Source organism: Pelophylax lessonae (assembly GCF_965119305.1).
Source record: "Pelophylax lessonae genome assembly, chromosome: 5".
NCBI classification, from domain to species: Eukaryota; Metazoa; Chordata; class Amphibia; order Anura; family Ranidae; genus Pelophylax; species Pelophylax lessonae.
The window spans coordinates 117929804-117948484 of NC_138772.1; the positions used below are offsets into that span (position 1 = coordinate 117929804).

Consider the following 18681-nt stretch of genomic DNA (forward strand, 5'->3'; position numbering starts at 1 on the left):
CAGTTATGAATGGACAGAGTCAGTGATCGGCGACTCTGTTCATTCAGACAAGGATGGGGCTGGTAAATGACACATTTACTGGTCCCTTCCTCCATTCTCTATCCTGACAAATCTGGAATGAGGGGGGGTCGAGGAGCACAGAGAGGGGCGGAGGAGCAGGCAGGGGGGCCGGAGGAACACACAGGGGAGCCCAGAGATGGGGGGCGATCCGATGGACAGTCAGGGGTGATTGGTGCGGTGGTGGGAGAAGTTACAAGCACTTATCTCCCTGTTCAAAGAAGCAACTCAAAGCGGGAGGGAGAGGAGGAAAAGTGGCTTTCAGCTGCTTCATTAAAAGCCATACTGGGAGATCAGTGCTTGTAACTGCCCCCACCACTGCACTGATCACCCCTCGACTGTCAAATTTCACCATACAAATTACATCATAATTAATGGGTGCAGTGTGGATCAGACCACAGTAGTGCCCCCCCCCCCCCACTCCCCTGGGGCCAGTGTGCAGTGCACATGCTGCACCCATGATATTCCATGGATGATATGCCGCTGACCCCAAGACTACCCAAAGTACATACAGTGGGTACGGAAAGTATTCAGACCCCTTAAATTTTTCACTCTTTGTTATATTGCAGCCATTTGCTAAAATCATTTAGGTTCATTCTTCTTCCTCATGAATGTACACATAGCACCCCATACTGACAGAAAAACACAGAATTGTTGACATTGTTGCAGATTTATTAAAAAAGAAAAACTGAAATATCACATGGTCCTAAGTATTCAGACCCTTTGCTCAGTATTTAGTAGAAGCCCCCTTTTGATCTAATACAGCCAGGAGTCTTTTTGGGAAAGATGCAACAAGTCTTTCACACCTGGATTTGGGGATCCTCTGCCATTCCTCCTTGCAGATCCTCTCCAGTTCTGTCAGGTTGGATGGTAAACGTTGGTGGACAGCCATTTTTAGGTCTCTCCAGAGATGCTCAATTGGGTTTAAGTCAGGGCTCTGGCTGGGCCATTCAAGAACAGTCACGGAGTTGTTGTGAAGCCACTCCTTCGTTATTTTAGCTGTGAGCTTAGGGTCATTGTCTTGTTGGAAGGTAAACCTTCGGCCCAGTCTGAGGTCCAGAGCACTCTGGAGAAGGTTTTTGTCCAGGATATCCCTGTACTTGGCCGCATTCATCTTTCCCTCGATTGCAACCAGTCGTCCTGTCCCTGCAGCTGAAAAACACCCCCACAGCATGAGGCTGCCACCACCATGCTTCACTGTTGGGACTGTATTGGACAGGTGATGAGCAGTGCCTGGTTTTCTCCACACATACCGCTTAGAATTAAGGCCAAAAAGTTCTATTTTGGTCTCATCAGACCAGAGAATCTTATTTCTCACCATCTTGGAGTCCTTCAGGTGTTTTTTAGCAAACTCCATGCGGGCTTTCATGTGTCTTACACTGAGGAGAGGCTTCCGTCGGGCCACTCTGCCATAAAGCCCCGACTGGTGGAGGGCTGCAGTGATGGTTGACTTTCTACAACTTTCTCCCATCTCCTGACTGCATCTCTGGAGCTCAGCCACAGTGATCTTTGGGTTCTTCTTTACCTCTCTCACCAAGGCTCTTCTCCCCCGATAGCTCAGTTTGGCCGGACGGCCAGCTCTAGGAAGGGTTCTGGTCATCCCAAACGTCTTCCATTTGAGGATTATGGAGGCCACTGTGCTCTTAGGAACCTTAAGTGCAGCAGAAATCTCTGTGTAACCTTGGCCAGATCTGTGCCTTGCCACAATTCTGTCTCTGAGCTCTTCAGGCAGTTCCTTTGACCTCATGATTCTCATTTGCTCTGACATGCATTGTGATCTGGAAGGTCTTATATAGACAGGTGTGTGGCTTTCCTAATCATGTCCAATCAGTATAATCAAACACAGCTGGGCTCAAATGAAGGTGTAGAACCATCTCAAGGATGATCAGAAGAAATGGAAAGCACCTGAGTTAAATATATGAGTGTCACAGCAAAGGGTCTGAATACTTAGGACCATGTGATATTTCAGTTTTTCTTTTTTAATAAATCTGCAACAATGTCAACAATTCTGTGTTTTTCTGTCAGTATGGGGTGCTATGTGTACATTCATGAGGAAGAAGAATGAACTTAAATGATTTTAGCAAATGGCTGCAATATAACAAAGAGTGAAAAATTTAAGGGGGTCTGAATACTTTCCGTACCCACTGTACACTCAAAGAAAGTGACAGACATGGAAAAATTTGAAAGGATCTCACCGGATAACAGTGGGGAATACCTCAGCGGCGTAAATATAACAAATTGAATAGGAGGACGCTGTTGCAAACTTTCCAATTATAGCCAACACTGTTATTACGATAGAAAACTCTAAAAAGGAAAATGATAAACAAGTGAGGAGGAGTCATTATGCAAACTAAAACGGGCCAACACATCCCCATTCTTGTAAGGATTTGAAAAAAAAATGAATGTGGTCACTTCACTATACAAGCATAATTATGCTCCAAGGCATTCTTTACAAGCTGTAAACAAATTTGTTATACATTTATAGCATATGTTGCTTTTGCATTATGAGTTCCTCTGCAGAAGTTCCTCTGCTGAGCTCCTCCCTGACTGCATACCCAGCAGCTGTCAGTTAGTGCTATATGTGGGCCCCATGTAAGGTTCAGCATAAAACATTGCTTGTAGAAAGGGCAGGGGATTTATGGAAAAGTCAGATAGTGGCATCAGGGTGCTAGAATTTTTGTTGGCATTTCTTTAAAGAGTAGCTTCACCTTTGTTGAGAAAAAAACATTCTCCTCTTTTGATCTATGTACAGAAATATGAAAGGATTTTAACAAACTGTGTTGCAGATTCCTACCTTTTGTTATTCTGAAGAAATCCCTGTGTGTTTGTCTGTATCCATGTGTGAAAGTGAGTCTAATGGGAGTGGTTTCATAATTATCAATCTGCTGGGCACCTGCAGGGCTCTAATGAGGAAAGCTGCAGGGTCTGCATCCCTTTAGCCATGCTTTCCTATGGGCAGTATCTCACCAAAAACTACATTTTTGTTGCAGGGGATGCCTGAAATCTGGCTTGCATCTTAGAGCAGACTTCTGGGAAAATTGGTGAGCCAATCACACAAGCAGGAAATTATGTTTTTGGGGGGCATTCTGTGTACAGAACACTTCCAGGCAGCCATATTGCATTGCATTTTTAGAAAATTACAGAGCTGCAGATTGAAAAGGAAAGGTCATAATTAATAACATACAATTACAATATGACTTGTGTTGCAATTGTATGCGCTATTTTATTTTTTATTTATTTGCTTTTTTTTTCCCCAGGAAAGTGGAGTTAGCCCCAGTTCACACTGGGGCGACCTGTCAGGCGACCTGGTCGCCTGACAGGTCGCCGTAGGTCGCCTTCCACAGAGAAGCTGTGGACCCGTTCTAATAGGAGCGACACAAATCGCTCCGACTTAGAAAAAGGGTCCGGAGCTTCTTTGGGGCGACCCGGAGCGACCTGCATAGACTTCAATGTTATGAAGTCCGTGCCGGCCGCTCCAAGGTCGCGGTTCGAGCAGCACGCCGCGACCTGTGAGGTCGCCCCGGGAAGTAGCGTCGCCCCAGTATGAACGGGGCCTTACCCTTTCAGAAACCAAATTTCTTTGGCTTTCAAAGATGGTCTCTCCCTAGACAATTTAACTTGATGTTCCACAATATTGCAGGTCTTACCTTTGGGTATTGCAGTAACAATAAGGCAGACAACTCCTCCAAGCAAGAGACAAGCTGCCTGGCTTGGTTTCCTTCCAATATACTCCACCATGAATATTGATCCAATCCGAGCGGGAATTTCTACTGCTCCAAATATGAGCTGGGTGAGATAAATGTCCAGCCCAAAACTTCCAACACTGAGACTTAGACCATAATAGACCAGACTGTTCACAAACCTGAAAGCAGATTTTGAAATACTGGTGGGAACTTTCCCCACAAACATAGGGTTATAACATGCATACACTTTTATTATATACTCCTTTAAATGTATATGTGCACAAGGAAAACAGAAAATAAAGGAGCATAACCAAAGATTGAGTTTTTTTTTTTTTTTATTGTTTTGAAAGAAATAAACAGGACCCCATTGCCAATTTCTCCTCTTGTAAATATCAGATACTGTGATGCAAAAAAATTAGGACTATTGTACTATAGTCTGACTCCTCCTGTGCCTAGTGTTTAAATGCTGGGTTAGATACTATATTACAGTTTTGTTACTGACTGCATCCACAATTGGAAACATTTTCCCTTTCTTCCTGTCTTGTTGACAGAGGGATGGGAAGTGGTGGGACATCTCTAGAATTGGAACAAGGACAACAGGAAAACATTTTTAAGGTAGACTAAGGAAAAATAGAATTTGAAGGCTGTGTTTTCCTGTTCCAGTGACACTATTTCTATTCTTAGCAAAATAATAATTTTGATGGCTGTGCTGTTACACCAATATGAAAGATATTATATAATGCATAGCTATGGTAATGTCTATATATTTGGTTATTATACTGCCATCTTGCGGTTATTTTAGTTGTTGCACTTGCCTTTCCCTTCTGTGTTCCTTCCTGTCCCCTCCCATTCATAATGTATTTCCTGTTCCTGCTTCTTTATGCTTGTGGAGATAGAGATGGCCACATCTGTCTAGACCTTCATACAATCTGCTCACATCAGGAAACACATTACCACGTTTTGACCTGCAGATACCATCTTTATACATCTGCCATATTTTGTTGTCTGCTATACCTACTGCTTGCAATAAAAACCTATGTGGATGGAAAGAAACGGTTTCTGGTGAGTTCAGCTATCTGATAACAATTGTCTGCGGTGATTGCATCTGCAATCAAGCCAGGAATAGGTCTCAGCAAGGGATAAGTCACTATTACAACAATTGGAGTCAGAATACTGGTGCTCTGCTGTAATAGAGAAAGACAGGTCATCTGATCCACCAATCAGCTTATCACTGATGTGAGAGGCAAGTCATATTTTACTGGCCTTCACATTTGCAATCCATTATCTCAGAATCTGAATAACTGATAGCACTGTCACAAGTGCAAATAGATGATCCTATTATACTATGCCAGAGAACATCTCTGCACTTTATAAATGTGGGGAGTATAGTATGTCCATACCACTGCACTTTAAATAGACCAGCAAATTCCCAGTTGTTATAAAGAAACAGTCAACCTTTCATTAAGCACAAAATAAAATGAAGATTAGATACAAACTAACAAAACTGCTTTTAAATCTCACAAATCATGGGCAATGCCATCCTAAAGAAAGCCTCTACTGAGACATCAATCAAAGCTGTCACTGCTGATGTCTGGTTGCTTGAGTGCTATATTTTCTAAATCACAGACCCAGAGATGTATGCCGTATTCAGGACTTCTGATCTGCATACTAGTGCTGGATCAGTGACTTGGAAGGTATGTAATCTGTAATCAGTAGCAACTTCAGGAGTCAGTAATGGCAACCTTCATGTTTCTCAAAGTAAATGTCTCCCTTAAAAAGACATCACACAATATTATCAGTACAACTGCCAGCGTATTTTGTCGTAAAATATTGCATTTTTTTAATATAGCTTTTCTAAAACGCCAGTCTTTTATTACATATCTGATTCCTCTGTAAGCTCAAGAAAAATCAGATAATTTGAAAATTTGTGCAATATACATTCACAACCAGCGAAAGCACATTAAATCCAACTTTCATTTTTTTCTATTTGTTACCTATTTTCACCTCCAAGACTTACCATACCAAACACATAATCAGAGTTACTTTTCTCAGATTTGGGATCCTAAAAAGATCTATCATGTTTCCAGATTTAGTCTGTTTGTCGTCGTGTAACTTTAAATAAGAAGAGAAAAAGATCTGTTTTGGGAATATACTGTTTTTTCACCTCTCCAGCAAAGTGTCCTGGTTCTGTACATTTTTTCTACCACTAGTGTCTCTTTATTTCATTAAAGCGAAGTTCCACCCACATTTCCATCTTTGCACCATCCGCTTCATAGCAGCAAGTTAAAACATCATTGGCCACTTGATTTACCTTGTTTACATGGGCTAATCATCTTTCTTCCTACTTACCCCACCGTGCCGAAGTACGTTATTTCCACATCTGGATCGGCCCCTCCTCCATCCTCCCCCTCCCCCCCCCCCCCCGCTGCCTTGGGTCTTCTGTGTGTATCCCAGAAGATGACAGGGCCATTCAGAAAGTGCAGCAGGAAACAGACTGTGAACAGGCTTCGCTGCCTGTTTCCCCCTAGTTGCAATGGCAGCGCCTGCACCCAACCTGATGTACGAATTGGCTTCAGGGGGCCGACATCGTAGTATCCCTGGACAGGTAAGTGTCCTTATATTGAAAGTCAGAAGCTACATTATTTGTAGCTTCTGACTTTTACATTTTTTTTTTTTAAAGGCTGGAACTCTGCTTTAAAGGATAATTATACTTTTGCATACATATCCCCAGCATTCCCCCCAATGTTTTTACTCACCAATCCATACTTCTGTGAGATTTGCGTTGTGCAACCCAAGGGAATCCCAAATTCCAACTCTTATTTTGTACATATCAACATATCAAATTTATCTTGCAGGAGCATGGATGGGTGAGTTTAAAGGGGATTGTAAAGGCAGAAGGTGTATTTTATCTTAATGCATTCTATGCATTAGGATAAAAAAAGCTTCTGTGAGTCACACCCCCCCCCCCCCCTAATACTTACATGAGCCCATCTTTACCCAGCGATGTTGAAGGAGTTTCCCAGCTGCCGGGGACTCCCCTCCTCATTGGTTGAGACAGCAGCATGGCGCGATTGGCTCCCTCTGCTGTCAATCAAAGTCAATCAGCCAATCAGGAGAGGGAGGGGGGGGACCGGCTGGTGCTCAGAGGTTTTGTAATATTGTGCAAGTATGCACAGCATTTTTGCACAATATGACAGAATTTCCTGCCAAATTGCCCCTTTAGGATTGCAACAGCCACCATCATGCACAGTTCAGTGCACAATCTTAGTGTGATTTTGTCGCGGGATTAAGCAGCAGCTCCAGTGTGCATGAACTCCCGCAGTATTGGGTGAAGATGGATGTGTCAGTAAGAAAGATTGCATCACTAGAGGGGCTGGAAAGTATTGCAGGCTTTTGTTTCAATGCCAGTTTCAATTGTTTCCTGCACCAAGGTAGCATAACAATTACAGTTATAATCAAATTTTTTTTTTTAAACTGATGTAGTGCTATTCTAACAGGTATCTTAAATGGATTTGCTCCCAAATATCAATTGTTTCCTCATTTTAATCCAAGAAGCGATTTGTGGGTGGCAGTTTCCTGTGGAAGTTTCAAATCTATGGCCACATACTGTATATTGGCACTATAAGGGCTAGAGAAAGCCACATTTTACAATAAATACATGTTTTAGCAATCCTAGATCAAGAGATAAGAGTCAATTTCCAGTGAATGCCAGTTGCTGTTACAGGGTAATTATACTGTATATATAAGGATACACTACAATGAGCAATGTGACCAGGACAAAACATACCTGTTTAAACAATTCCTCAGATAATTCCTGTTTATTCACAACTGCTGCTTTCTGGAGGAGTTTTTTGGCCCTTTTTACTTTCCCTTTAGCTAGAAGCCATCTGGGTGATTCTGGAAGAAGCCTGTCAAAAAAACATTCCTGTTATATGAACCTGAAAATTGCCAGTGTTACAGAAATAAATTATTTACTCATTAGTGTTGATTTGCTAAAACTGAAGAGTGCAAAATCTGGTGCAGCTCTGCATGGAAACCATTAAGCTTCCATTTTTTGTCATCGCCTAATTGAACAGCTGCACCAAATTTTGCAATCTCCAGTTTTTGTAGATCAATCCCATTATGTACTTAGGATTCCATGAGAGAATGGTCTGCATGGGGTTTGCACGTTCTTCTGTATATGCATGATAATTTCAGCCAAACTTCAGCCAAAATGTTTTATTTCCTTTTGATAGGGGGAAATTGTAAGAGCCTCAGGCATATTTTGGTATTGCTGGCTGTGTCATTGCTGTCCATGCCTTCTTGTCCCACTGACACCCCTGCCCCTTATTTCTTTAGGGGTACATTTACACTTGCAAATGAACTCTGCCTGCAGTTACATGTGTAGCCTGGACTGTAGCTGGTGACTGCTGCAGAACTTCTTTCTTTGATGCGGCTGTATTATCCCTCTGCAGTGTGAACAAGGTTAAACTGAATATTCATTAATTCAGAAGTTCAGAAGCCATCTTTAAGAAGACCACATTGCAATGCTCGTCTATGGAGTGTCTCCAATGCAGAGGGCAGCCATCTTTGCTGGGCCTGGAACAGTCCTGGAGGATGGTGATTGGCTGATGCTACAAAGCAAGAAGGGGTGTGACTGTAGGCTGCTGAAAAGGCAAGGAGGGTACAGACTAAAAACTTGGAGGGGGTTAGAGACAGACTGCGCTGCTGGCTGGGTGGAACCCTGCCATAGCTGACCACATCTCGGTGACAGAAACAAATAGTTTGCTCATTGCGCAGGACCTTGCCTCAGAGATTAGAAACTTCCTTCCTGGGAGAGTGTGAGGTGTGATTTGGAAGTCTGGTGTAATAGGACTGTACTTCCCATTGCTTGTAAGTAAGGAAAAGAGGGACTGTTTCAGCAGGATTGAAAGAGAGGAATCACAGCAACTTCTATCCCTGTCTGATTTGAACTCGACTTTCTGAATCACAGCACATATCTACAGACCCAGAAGAGAATGCATTGAGTCTGGTAAGATACTAGCATTGCACAAGTGAATCTGTTGTCTGTTGGGAACTGTGATGCTTTCTTCAAAGGCCCCAACTTTGCCGGTCAACTTTCTCTTTTCATTTTTCAATGGTCAGTGTGACAAAATGGCCAGCCCTAGCTTTTATGTACATTTGTGTGTGCATGTCCTTTGTGTTTTACTAATGTGTTCATCTGAATAACAGGGGTAGGGAGTACAAGTCAGTCTTCAATGTTGTCTATAAATTAAAAAGTAAAAGATAAGCATTTTGATTTTTATGACAACTCAGAATACAGGCTAATGTATGCAGCTACATGAAAAAAAGAAAAGATGGTACAACATCTCCACAAAGGCCTTAAGATATATGTTCTTAAGTATCTACTAATCCACCCACTGTGAAGCATTGAAAGTCTGCGTTTAATAGACATACAGTATCTGATTTGAGAAACACAAATATGTATTATGTATTGTGTATACATGTGCGAATTTGAGGCCATATTATCCCAATGAACAGATGTGTTGTCACCTAATTCTATTTAACAGTTAAAATGTCTGGTCTTCATCAACCAGCAATCAATTTTTTTACAAAATCAGCACAAGGGACAGAACTCATAGTATTACTAAACCTAGGACCCTGCATTCACTATGTCTGGTCTCTCACAGTACACAGAACATGGAAATGCAATTATTTTAGTAAATATAAACAGCAAAATATCTTTTCTCATCAGCAGTATATAGCAGCCTTCTGACTTTTTTCTGTTCCTGGTGAAGCTTGTAGGAGGAATTTTCATACTGCACTGAGCTGTCCTATGAGGCTGCAGGACCCCTGACACTCTGTCTGGACAGTGCTTATTGGCCCTGTGCTGATCACATGCACTCTCCTAAGAAAAAAAAACCTCTCTAGCAATACACACCAAACTGAGCATGTGCAGCCTGACTCCAAAGTCTCTGTCTTATCTGTACATGTTTTGGAGTTTGGAGTCAGTGGAAGAAGAAGAGGATCTGTGCATACAGGATCAAACAGCCTTTTTACACAATGCAGAGAATTAACCCTTAGATTCCACAGTGAGTATAACAAGCATGCTTTACTGCATATACACACTGGTTTTACTGTTGTGGGTTTAGTAACACTTTAAATCAAGTGTCCCTTGTGCTGCTGTCTGCTCCCTGAGTTGAAATCTAAAGTCCTTTGACAATTTAAACTAAAGAGATCAGCAAGCAGCACAAGGGACACTTTACATTGAGTGTAAGTACTGTCTCTTGTGCTGATTTTAAAAAAATGTATTACCTAAACTTTGTCTTTAACTTATCTGTTCTGCATGACAGATTGTTTCTGAGTTATTTTATAAGTAAAAAAGTTTTCTAAAATAAAATATATAAAACAAAGCAATACACATTCTCCTATGGTGTCTATTCAGAACCTCTACAATAATGGAGCCATTTATAAATTGAATACACCTACCAAATGAACCAGAACAGCAGGGCTGTGGGTGCAGAGCAAGCAATCTGTAACAACCTCCAGTTTCGAATGGCATAAGCTACCCCAGCCAAAGCCATTTGTCCTACTGCAAAGCAAGCATGAGCAGATATAGTGGCACGTGCACGCTGTGATGCTCCTACCCACTCTGCAACTGAAACAAAGAAATGAATTATCAGCAATGAGAATACATAGAAAAGTTTTGTCTGCCCTGTCTGAACACAAATGTTACTTTTGCATGTAGACATCAGTACTCACTGACAGAGTGGGGTTGCTTTAAAATAGGTATATACACTCACTGGCCACTTTATTAGGTATGTTAATAAGGGTACCGCGCTCAAACTAGTGACACACACTATTGTGTACAAATAATGTGTACAATAAATAACTCAAATTTAAAAAAATTTAATTAATGAATCCAATAAATATTCATAAAAGTAAATGACTAATTAAAGTGCATAAAGAAACGTGATATAAAGGTGTATATATATATATATATATATATATATATATATATATATGTATGTATATATATATATATATATATATATATATATATATATATATAGACCAAATTGATTAAAGTGCTACAAAATCCGTTATGTATAGTGAATCGTTTCGTCAGCACGTCGCCAACGTCATCAGGGGTCATGTGATCGCAACAGTCATACCGGGCTTTGTGCGAACAAGTCACACCGAACAACTCCAGGAACCTCCCAACCAGGAAGCTTGATCAGTTCCCTGTTATCCTGGTATTTGCCATCCTCTTCAGTACCCTCCCAACCAGGAAGCTTGATCAGTTCCCTGTTATCCTGGTATTGGATACAATAGGCTGAACAGTGTATTAACCTTTTAATTGCTCTAAGTTGTGGATATAAAAACACAACACTCACATATCACAAAACGGGAATGTGTGGTTCATAGATGGAGTATAAAACCTAGGATTGGTTGAGGCTAAATTATAACATATTCAAAACAATGCATAAAAACCAAGGATAGAAATATATAAACATAATAACGGTAATATATGTAATTAAATTATTAACCTGTTAAATTTCAAATTTTAATAAATAAATAAAACTTATGATACCTACAGTATCATATATATAAAATTAGATACATTTTTTTATCATTGTATATTTATAAAACAAATAGTAATATCTTCTCGATATAAAAAAAATGGTGTCAGCTCAATAATTGGAAATAAAACAATTAAGGTCGATATTGATATTCATACCTGAGGGATGTAATGTGTTCATGCGATAAATACACTCGGTTTCATTCATTGACACCTTCTGTGTCATATTACTGTACCACCCCTCCAATGAGGTTCTACCCTATCAATTCCCCAAAATACCAATCCGCTGGGATGCCTATTGTGGTATATGCCGAAATGATTGGAAAGGCTGTGTTTGGGGGAAACCCTTTTTTATATTTTTAACATGTTCATTGATCCTAATGCATAATTGCGAGTGGTTCTCCCAATATACTGTAGCCCACAAGGGCAGGTAATTAGATATGTGATATGTGTGGACTGACATGATATGAATTTTTTTATTTTATAGGACTGACCTGTACTGTAAGATTGAAATGAAGTAATTTTTTTTGGGCTTATTTTTAGTAGTTTTGCACGCTTTGCATCTCCTGCATGGAAAAAACCTGTGTTGGTCTAAAACGATTCTGGGCTTTCCGATATATGAATTGGGGTCTGTTAGGTAGGATTCTACTAAGGGTTTTATCTCTTTTTAAAATGGGCCAATGTTTTCGCACAATTGACTCCATTTTTTTTGTAGTCCCTATTGAAGTTTGTGAGGATAGCTGTTTCTCCCATATTTTTTATTTTCCTAATTTTGGTAGCTAGCAGATCCTGTCTAGGCATGTTTTTAACTTTCTCTCGCATTCCTTGCACTGTTTTCGGATTGTATCCCTCTTCCACAAACCTATTCATGAGCAGATTGGATTGCTCCATGTAGTCCTCATCTCTTTTACAGTTGTGTCAAATGCGCATAAACTGTGCTTTGGGGATAGTCCCAAGCCATTGGGGATGATGGCAACTCTTGGTGGGGATATAGCTGTTTCTATCCGTATCCTTAAAGTAACTCTTGGGGCTAATAATATCACCCTGTTTCTCTAAAGAGAGGTCCTAGAAGCGTACCACTTGTTTACTCCAAGAAGCCGTAAATTTCATACCATATTTGTTGTGGTTGATTCTCTCAAAAAACTTGACAAGGGACTCTTCTGGTCCGTCCCACAAGACCAGAAGGTCATCAATATACCTTTTATATACTTTAAGCGACGGCTCATATCGGGAGATAATTTCTTCCTCTTCCCACTGACCAAACAAGATGTTTGCTGTGCTTGGTGCATACTTGGCACCCATAGCTACCCCCTTCACTTGGTTATAGCAAGATCCCTTATGCCAGAAGTAATTATTGCTCATTGCCAAATCTAATGATTCGCATATGAACTTTTTCTGTGCTGTTTTAATATCCGATTTGGTGTTCAGAGCTGTTATTGTTGTGTCAAGGACATCCTGTTGTTTCAAACTGGTGTACAATGATTCAACATCAATAGTCACCAATAGGGATGATCGAACTTTTGAAAAGTTTGGTTCGACCAGAACACCCGAATTTCCTGAAAGTTCGGTTCGGATTCCAGAACCCCATTAAAATCAATGGGACCCGAACTTCTGGAATCAAAAAACACAATTTTGAAGCCCTAAAACCCAAAAAATGCCCCTAAAAAGTGCCTTGGGTTCTGGGTCATGCCCCAGGGACTATTAATCACACAAAAAAGTTCTTAAAAATTGTCATTTTTGATAGAGAGCCAATTATTGAAAAAATTATTGAAAAAAAAATGAGATTTCTTTGGATTTAGTGTCTAAAAAGTGAACATGTGAAGTTTCAGCTCTGTAGAATGTCCAGAACCAGAAAAAAAAGGTTGTTTGTATTAGAATTAATATAGAACAGGGATATGGCTCTGCTATTTTCACACCTTGCCAGTTTTGTAGCAAGCGTTTTTTTGAGCATTTTTTGGGGGTCTTTGGAGGCAGGCATAACATCAGAACTTCTGTGTAGGGGTATATATACACACACACATGTATGTATATATACACATATATAGGTGTGAAAGTAGCAGAAACCTATGCTTGCGCTAATGAAATAATTAACACCCATATGGCTTCTCTGCTATCACACCTATATGTGTGTATGTGTATAAATACATATAAGTGTGTGTATATATACCCCTATACAGAAGTTCAGATGTTTTGCCTGCCTCCAAAGACCCCAAAAAAATGCCCAAAAAAACACCTGCTGCAAAAACACACCTGGGCGTCTTTGTAGTAGGCGTTTTTTTGGGCATTTTTTGGGCGTCTTTGGAGGCAGGCATTACATCTGAACTTCTGTGTAGGGGTATATATACACACACCCATGTATGTATATATACACATATATAGGTCCCATTGCTGTCCCATTGCATTTTGGTTGGTTTTGGTTGCTGAATTCCGAACTTTTTCAGCAAAAAGTTCGGAATTCAGCCGAACCTCGAACAGTCAATGTTTGGGTTGAACTGATGGTCGACCCGAACCGTTCGATCATCCCTAGTCACCAATAACGTATCTTGTTGTACCAAGAGATTTTCCAATATATTAATAAGGTACTTGCTTTCTTGCAGATGGGAGGGATATGTGGGTACTAAAGGTTGCAGAAAATTATCCACGTATTCCCCAATTCTTGAAAAAACTGACCCAATCCCACTAATGATAGGTCTCCCTGGGGGGTGCGTTTTATTCTTGTGGATCTTTGGTAGCTGATATATAGTTGGTAATATTGAGGCTTCGGGTACAAGGTAGGAAGCTTCTTTCTTTGAAAGAATACCATTCTCTTGAGCTTTCTTCACTAATAGAGATGACCTTGTGGTTCGCCTGGTAGTCGGTTCGCGGCGAATTTTGCTTGTTCGCTACCTGCCAATTTTGCGAACACATGGTGTTGTTCGCGGCGGCCATATTAGTTTACATTGGGGAGAACTTTGACCCATGACACAGCCGTCAGGTGGAACGGGACAGCCAATTGAAACATTTCAGCACATGGACATGCCCCCTACCCTATAAATAGACCAGAGCAGGCAGCCATTTCACATTCTGCTTTTTGTCAGCGTAGGGAGGGGTCTGCTGTATGCATCAGGAAGAGATTGCCAGGCACAATTAGCTCTGTTAAGATCCACAAAAGTCCTTTTCAGGGTTGGTATTTCGGTATAGGTCTTCTACAGTATCTTTTCAGGTTAGGGGCAGGTATCCAGTCGGTGCTTTAGGGGCAGTTAGAGATCGGCAGCAGTGACACAAATCGCTCTGTTAATGTCCACAAAAGTCCTTTTCAGGGCTGGTATTTCGGTATAGGTCCAGTCTCTTTTCAGGTTAGGGACAGGTATCCAGTCTGTGCTTTAGAGGCAGTTAGAGATCGACAGCAGTGACACAAATCACTCTGTTAATGTCCACAAAAGTCCTTTTCAGGATTTTTTTGGTATTGCTGTGCAGTGCACTATATAAGGGGGGGGGGGGGGTAATCCACGGTATAATATACTTTGTATAAAGCATATTATAGTGGATTAATAGTATTATTGTGCACTGTGCAACATTGTGACAGGTTTGGTGACTGAGCGTTGCTGCAGCAATACTACAAATAGTGACAAAAGCACTTTTAATGTATTATAACTGGTGTGATAGACCAGTGCCCCCCCCCCCCAATAAGACATATTGAAGTGGGGTGTTATCTGAGTATACTTTTACAAGTGTATTTGTGTCCTGCAACAATATTGCCTCTTTTGCTGTGTTCAGTCTGATACACACAGTGCCAAACTCCCTGGCCAATTTTTTGAACAACTGGTGTGATAGACCAGTGCCCCCCCCCCCCCCCCAATACCACATATTGAAGTAGGGTGTTATTTAACAGTATACTTTTCTAAGAGTGTATTTTAGTCCTGCAAAAATTTGGCCTCTGTTGCTGTGTTAACTCTGCTACACACAGTGACAACAGTTACTGGCCAATTATTTGTAGAACTGGTGTAATAAACCTGTGGCCCCCCAATACCACAGATTGAAGCGGGGTATTATCTGAGTATACTTTCATAAGTGTATTTGTGTCCTGCAACAATATTGCCTCTTTTGCTGCGTTCAGTCTGATACACACAGTGCCAAACTCCCTGGCCAATTTTTTGAACAACTGGTGTGATAGACCAGTGGCCCCCCAATACCACATATTGAAGTGGGGTGTTATCTGAGTATACTTTTATAAGTGTATTTGTATCCTGCAACAATATTGCCTCTTTTGCTGTGTTAATTCTGATACACACAGTGCCAAACTCACTGGTCAATTTTTTGAACAACTGGTGTGATAAACCAGTGGCCCCCCAATACCACATATTGAAGTGGGGTGTTATCTGAGTATACTTTCATAAGTGTATTTGTGTCCTGCAACAATATTGCCTCTTTTGCTGTGTTAATTCTGATACACACAGTGCCAAACTCACTGGCCAATTATTTGAACAACTGGTGTGATAAACCAGTGGCCCCCCAATACCACATATAGAAGTGGGGTGTTATTTAACATTATACTTTTCTAAGAGTGTATTTTAGTCCTGCAAAAATTTGGCCTCTTTTGCTGTGTTAACTGTGCTACACACAGTGACAACAGTTACTGGCCAATTATTTGTAGAACTGGTGTGATAAAACTGTGGCCCCCCAATATCACATATTGAAGTGGGGTGTTATTTAACAGTATACTTTTCTAAGATTTTGTTTTAGTCCTGCAAAAATGTGGCCTCTTTTGCTGTGTTAACTGTGCTACACACAGTGACAACAGTTACTGGCCAATTATTTGTAGAACTGGTGTGATAAACCTGTGGCCCCCCAATACCACAGATTGAAGCGGGGTGTTATATGCCTTTTTCCAGATATACTGCGATTCTCTAGAGACTTTTGTCACAGGGTAATTTAAAAACATGACAGGCAGAGGAAGAGGCAGACACTTACACAGGGGTGGTAGAGGTAGGGCAGGAGCAGTAGGCCGGAGCCAAAGTGTGAAGTTTCAGAGGGCGCGTTCGATTACGTCAAAGGACGCACCAGACTTGGTTGAGTGGCTCACTCTGCCTTCCTCTTCTGCACCCTCCTTATCCTCTCTATCTGCACCCTCTTCACTCTCTGCTGTGTGCACCCCCAAAGACACCACCACAAACACCACCACCACCACATACCCTCCGGTTGAGTCTCTGGAATTATTTTCCGATCCATCACAAGACATTTGCGATGCGCAGCCATTGTTGGCATCGGATCAGGAAGAGGAGGTAGCAACAGCCGCCACTCAGCAGTCTGACGACAGTACTCAAATCAGCCCAAGGAGGTTGGTCCCCGCTGTCGCTGCCTACTCCGAGATCTAGATTGTTAGTGGTGGGGAAGGTGACGTGGATGATGACGTGTCTATGGACTTCACGTGGGTGGCCACAAGAGAGGAAGAGTAGGGGAGTTCAGAGGGAGAGACGGACCGGCAAATAGGGAGGAGAGGCAGGCAGAACTTGCATTGCACAAGAGGTACAAAGCAGACTGCAAATGTATCAGGAGTGAGCCATCAACCATGTACAGTCACATCTGGCGCTCCCAGGACGCCGGCACATGGCTCCGCAGTGTGGGCTTTTGTTAATGTGTCCGTTGCTGACAACAGTGTTGCCATCTGCAGCCTTTGCTGTCAACGCGTAAGTCGCGGTAAGCCCAACACTCACCTAGGGACGACCCATTTAAGAAGGCACCTGAACTCCCATCACCGAGCTCAGTGGGAACAACACCATCAGAACCCACAAAGCCACACTCCAGGCTCTCACCGTCCAGCCTCTTCTCCTTCTCCTTCTCCTTCTCATCTCTCCTCACATTTGTCCTCCACTCCACCTTCCATGATGCCGTTGTCACGTTGTTCTGGAAAAAGGCAGGCTTCTGTGGCCCAAATGTTGGAGCGTAAAAAAATGATGACGCCGGATAACCCTTTTGCCCAAAGTCAGACCGGAACTGATAGCCCGCCAACTACTCCCATATCAACTGGTGGACTCGGAGGCCTTTCGTAAATTTGTGGCCATTGGAACACCACAATGGAAGGTCCCAGCCAGGAAATATTTCTCGCAGAAGGGCATTCCAGATCTGTATGGCCATGTTCAGCGGCAAGTTAAAATATCTCTGGCACACAGTGTTGGTGCCAAGATACATCTGACAGACACATGGTCTAGCAAACACGGGCAGGGAAGGTATATCACTTTTACTGCCCACTGGGTAAACCTTCTGACGGCCGTCAAGCATGCAACCCGTGGCACCCGTGTAGATTTGGTTGTACCGCCACGGATTGCATGCAGGCCTGCCTCTTCTCCTCCTCCTCCTCCTCCATCCTCCCTCTCCTCTTCGGCTGACTCCTCCTTTTCCGCTGCAACCGTCTCTTCCGCTGCCCAAGATCCCCAGAACCTATTCCACATGCCAGGTGAGACGTTGCCATGCTGTGCTGTGTCTGTTGTGCCTGGAAGCCAAGAGCCACACTGGTCCTGCACTCCTTTCAGCTTTGCGTTCACAGGCAGATCAGTGGCTGACACCGCTGAATTTGACAGTTGATAAAGTGGTGTGCGACAACGATGCCAATCTGCTGAGCGCGCTGAAACAGGGCAAAATAACACACGTGCCATGCATGGCACACGTCCTGAACTTGGTGGTGCAGCAAATCGTTGCCAAATACCCTGGGGTCCAGGACGTCTTGCAGCAGGCCAGGAAAATCTCGGGCCATTTCAGAAGATCTTACACAGCCATGGCTCGCCTTGCTCACATTCAGCGGCAACACAACCTGCCCGTCAGGCATCTCATTTGTGACTGCCCGATGCGATGGAACTCAACGTTGCATATGCTTGATAGGCTGCTCCAGCAGAAACGTGCAGTTAAAGACTACCTGTACGAACTCTGCGGCAGGACAGGTTCTGGGGAGCTTGGCTGCTAATGCGGGACGCATGCAGACTTCTGCGGCCATTCAATGAGATCACAAAACTGGTCAGTCACAGCCAGGGCGCCATCAGTGACATCGTACCTTACGCCTTCTTTCTGGAGCGTGCATTGCGTCATGTCATTGATTAAGCCGTCGAGGAGCAGAAAGATGAGGAAGTCGCAATGGGTGCTACTCCATCTGAGACAAGTCAACAGCAGGAGTCTGAAGAGGAGTCAGAGGAGGATGGTGCTGGGGGGGATAAGGAGGAGCAAGAAGAGCATGCTTTAAACCTTTCTGGGATCCCAGGTGTTATCCGTGGATGGGGGGAGGAGAACGAGGACGACATTATCCTGGATGATGAGCTGGAAGCAGGCCACTACACCGCTTCCAGTTTAGTGAGAATGGGGGCCTTCATGCTCCAGTGTTTTAAGGGGGACCCCCGTATAAAAAGCATAAAG

The 18681-nt window shown here is 42.4% G+C and overlaps 1 protein-coding gene across 2 annotated transcripts in view; it reads right to left on the reverse strand.

The window, feature by feature from the left end:
- LOC309556904 (solute carrier family 22 member 13-like) overlaps positions 1-18681 on the reverse strand; it is a 63152-nt gene that overhangs the window by 28647 nt on the left and 15824 nt on the right. For both annotated transcript variants that reach the window (XM_082259461.1, XM_082259462.1), the window contains 5 exons: positions 10209-10377; positions 7528-7648; positions 5758-5852; positions 3705-3919; positions 2253-2361 (listed from right to left, as the gene is read on the reverse strand). In XM_082259461.1, the coding sequence (XP_082115587.1) occupies positions 2253-2361; positions 3705-3919; positions 5758-5852; positions 7528-7648; positions 10209-10377 (709 nt within the window). The remainder of the gene's footprint in view (positions 1-2252; positions 2362-3704; positions 3920-5757; positions 5853-7527; positions 7649-10208; positions 10378-18681) is intronic.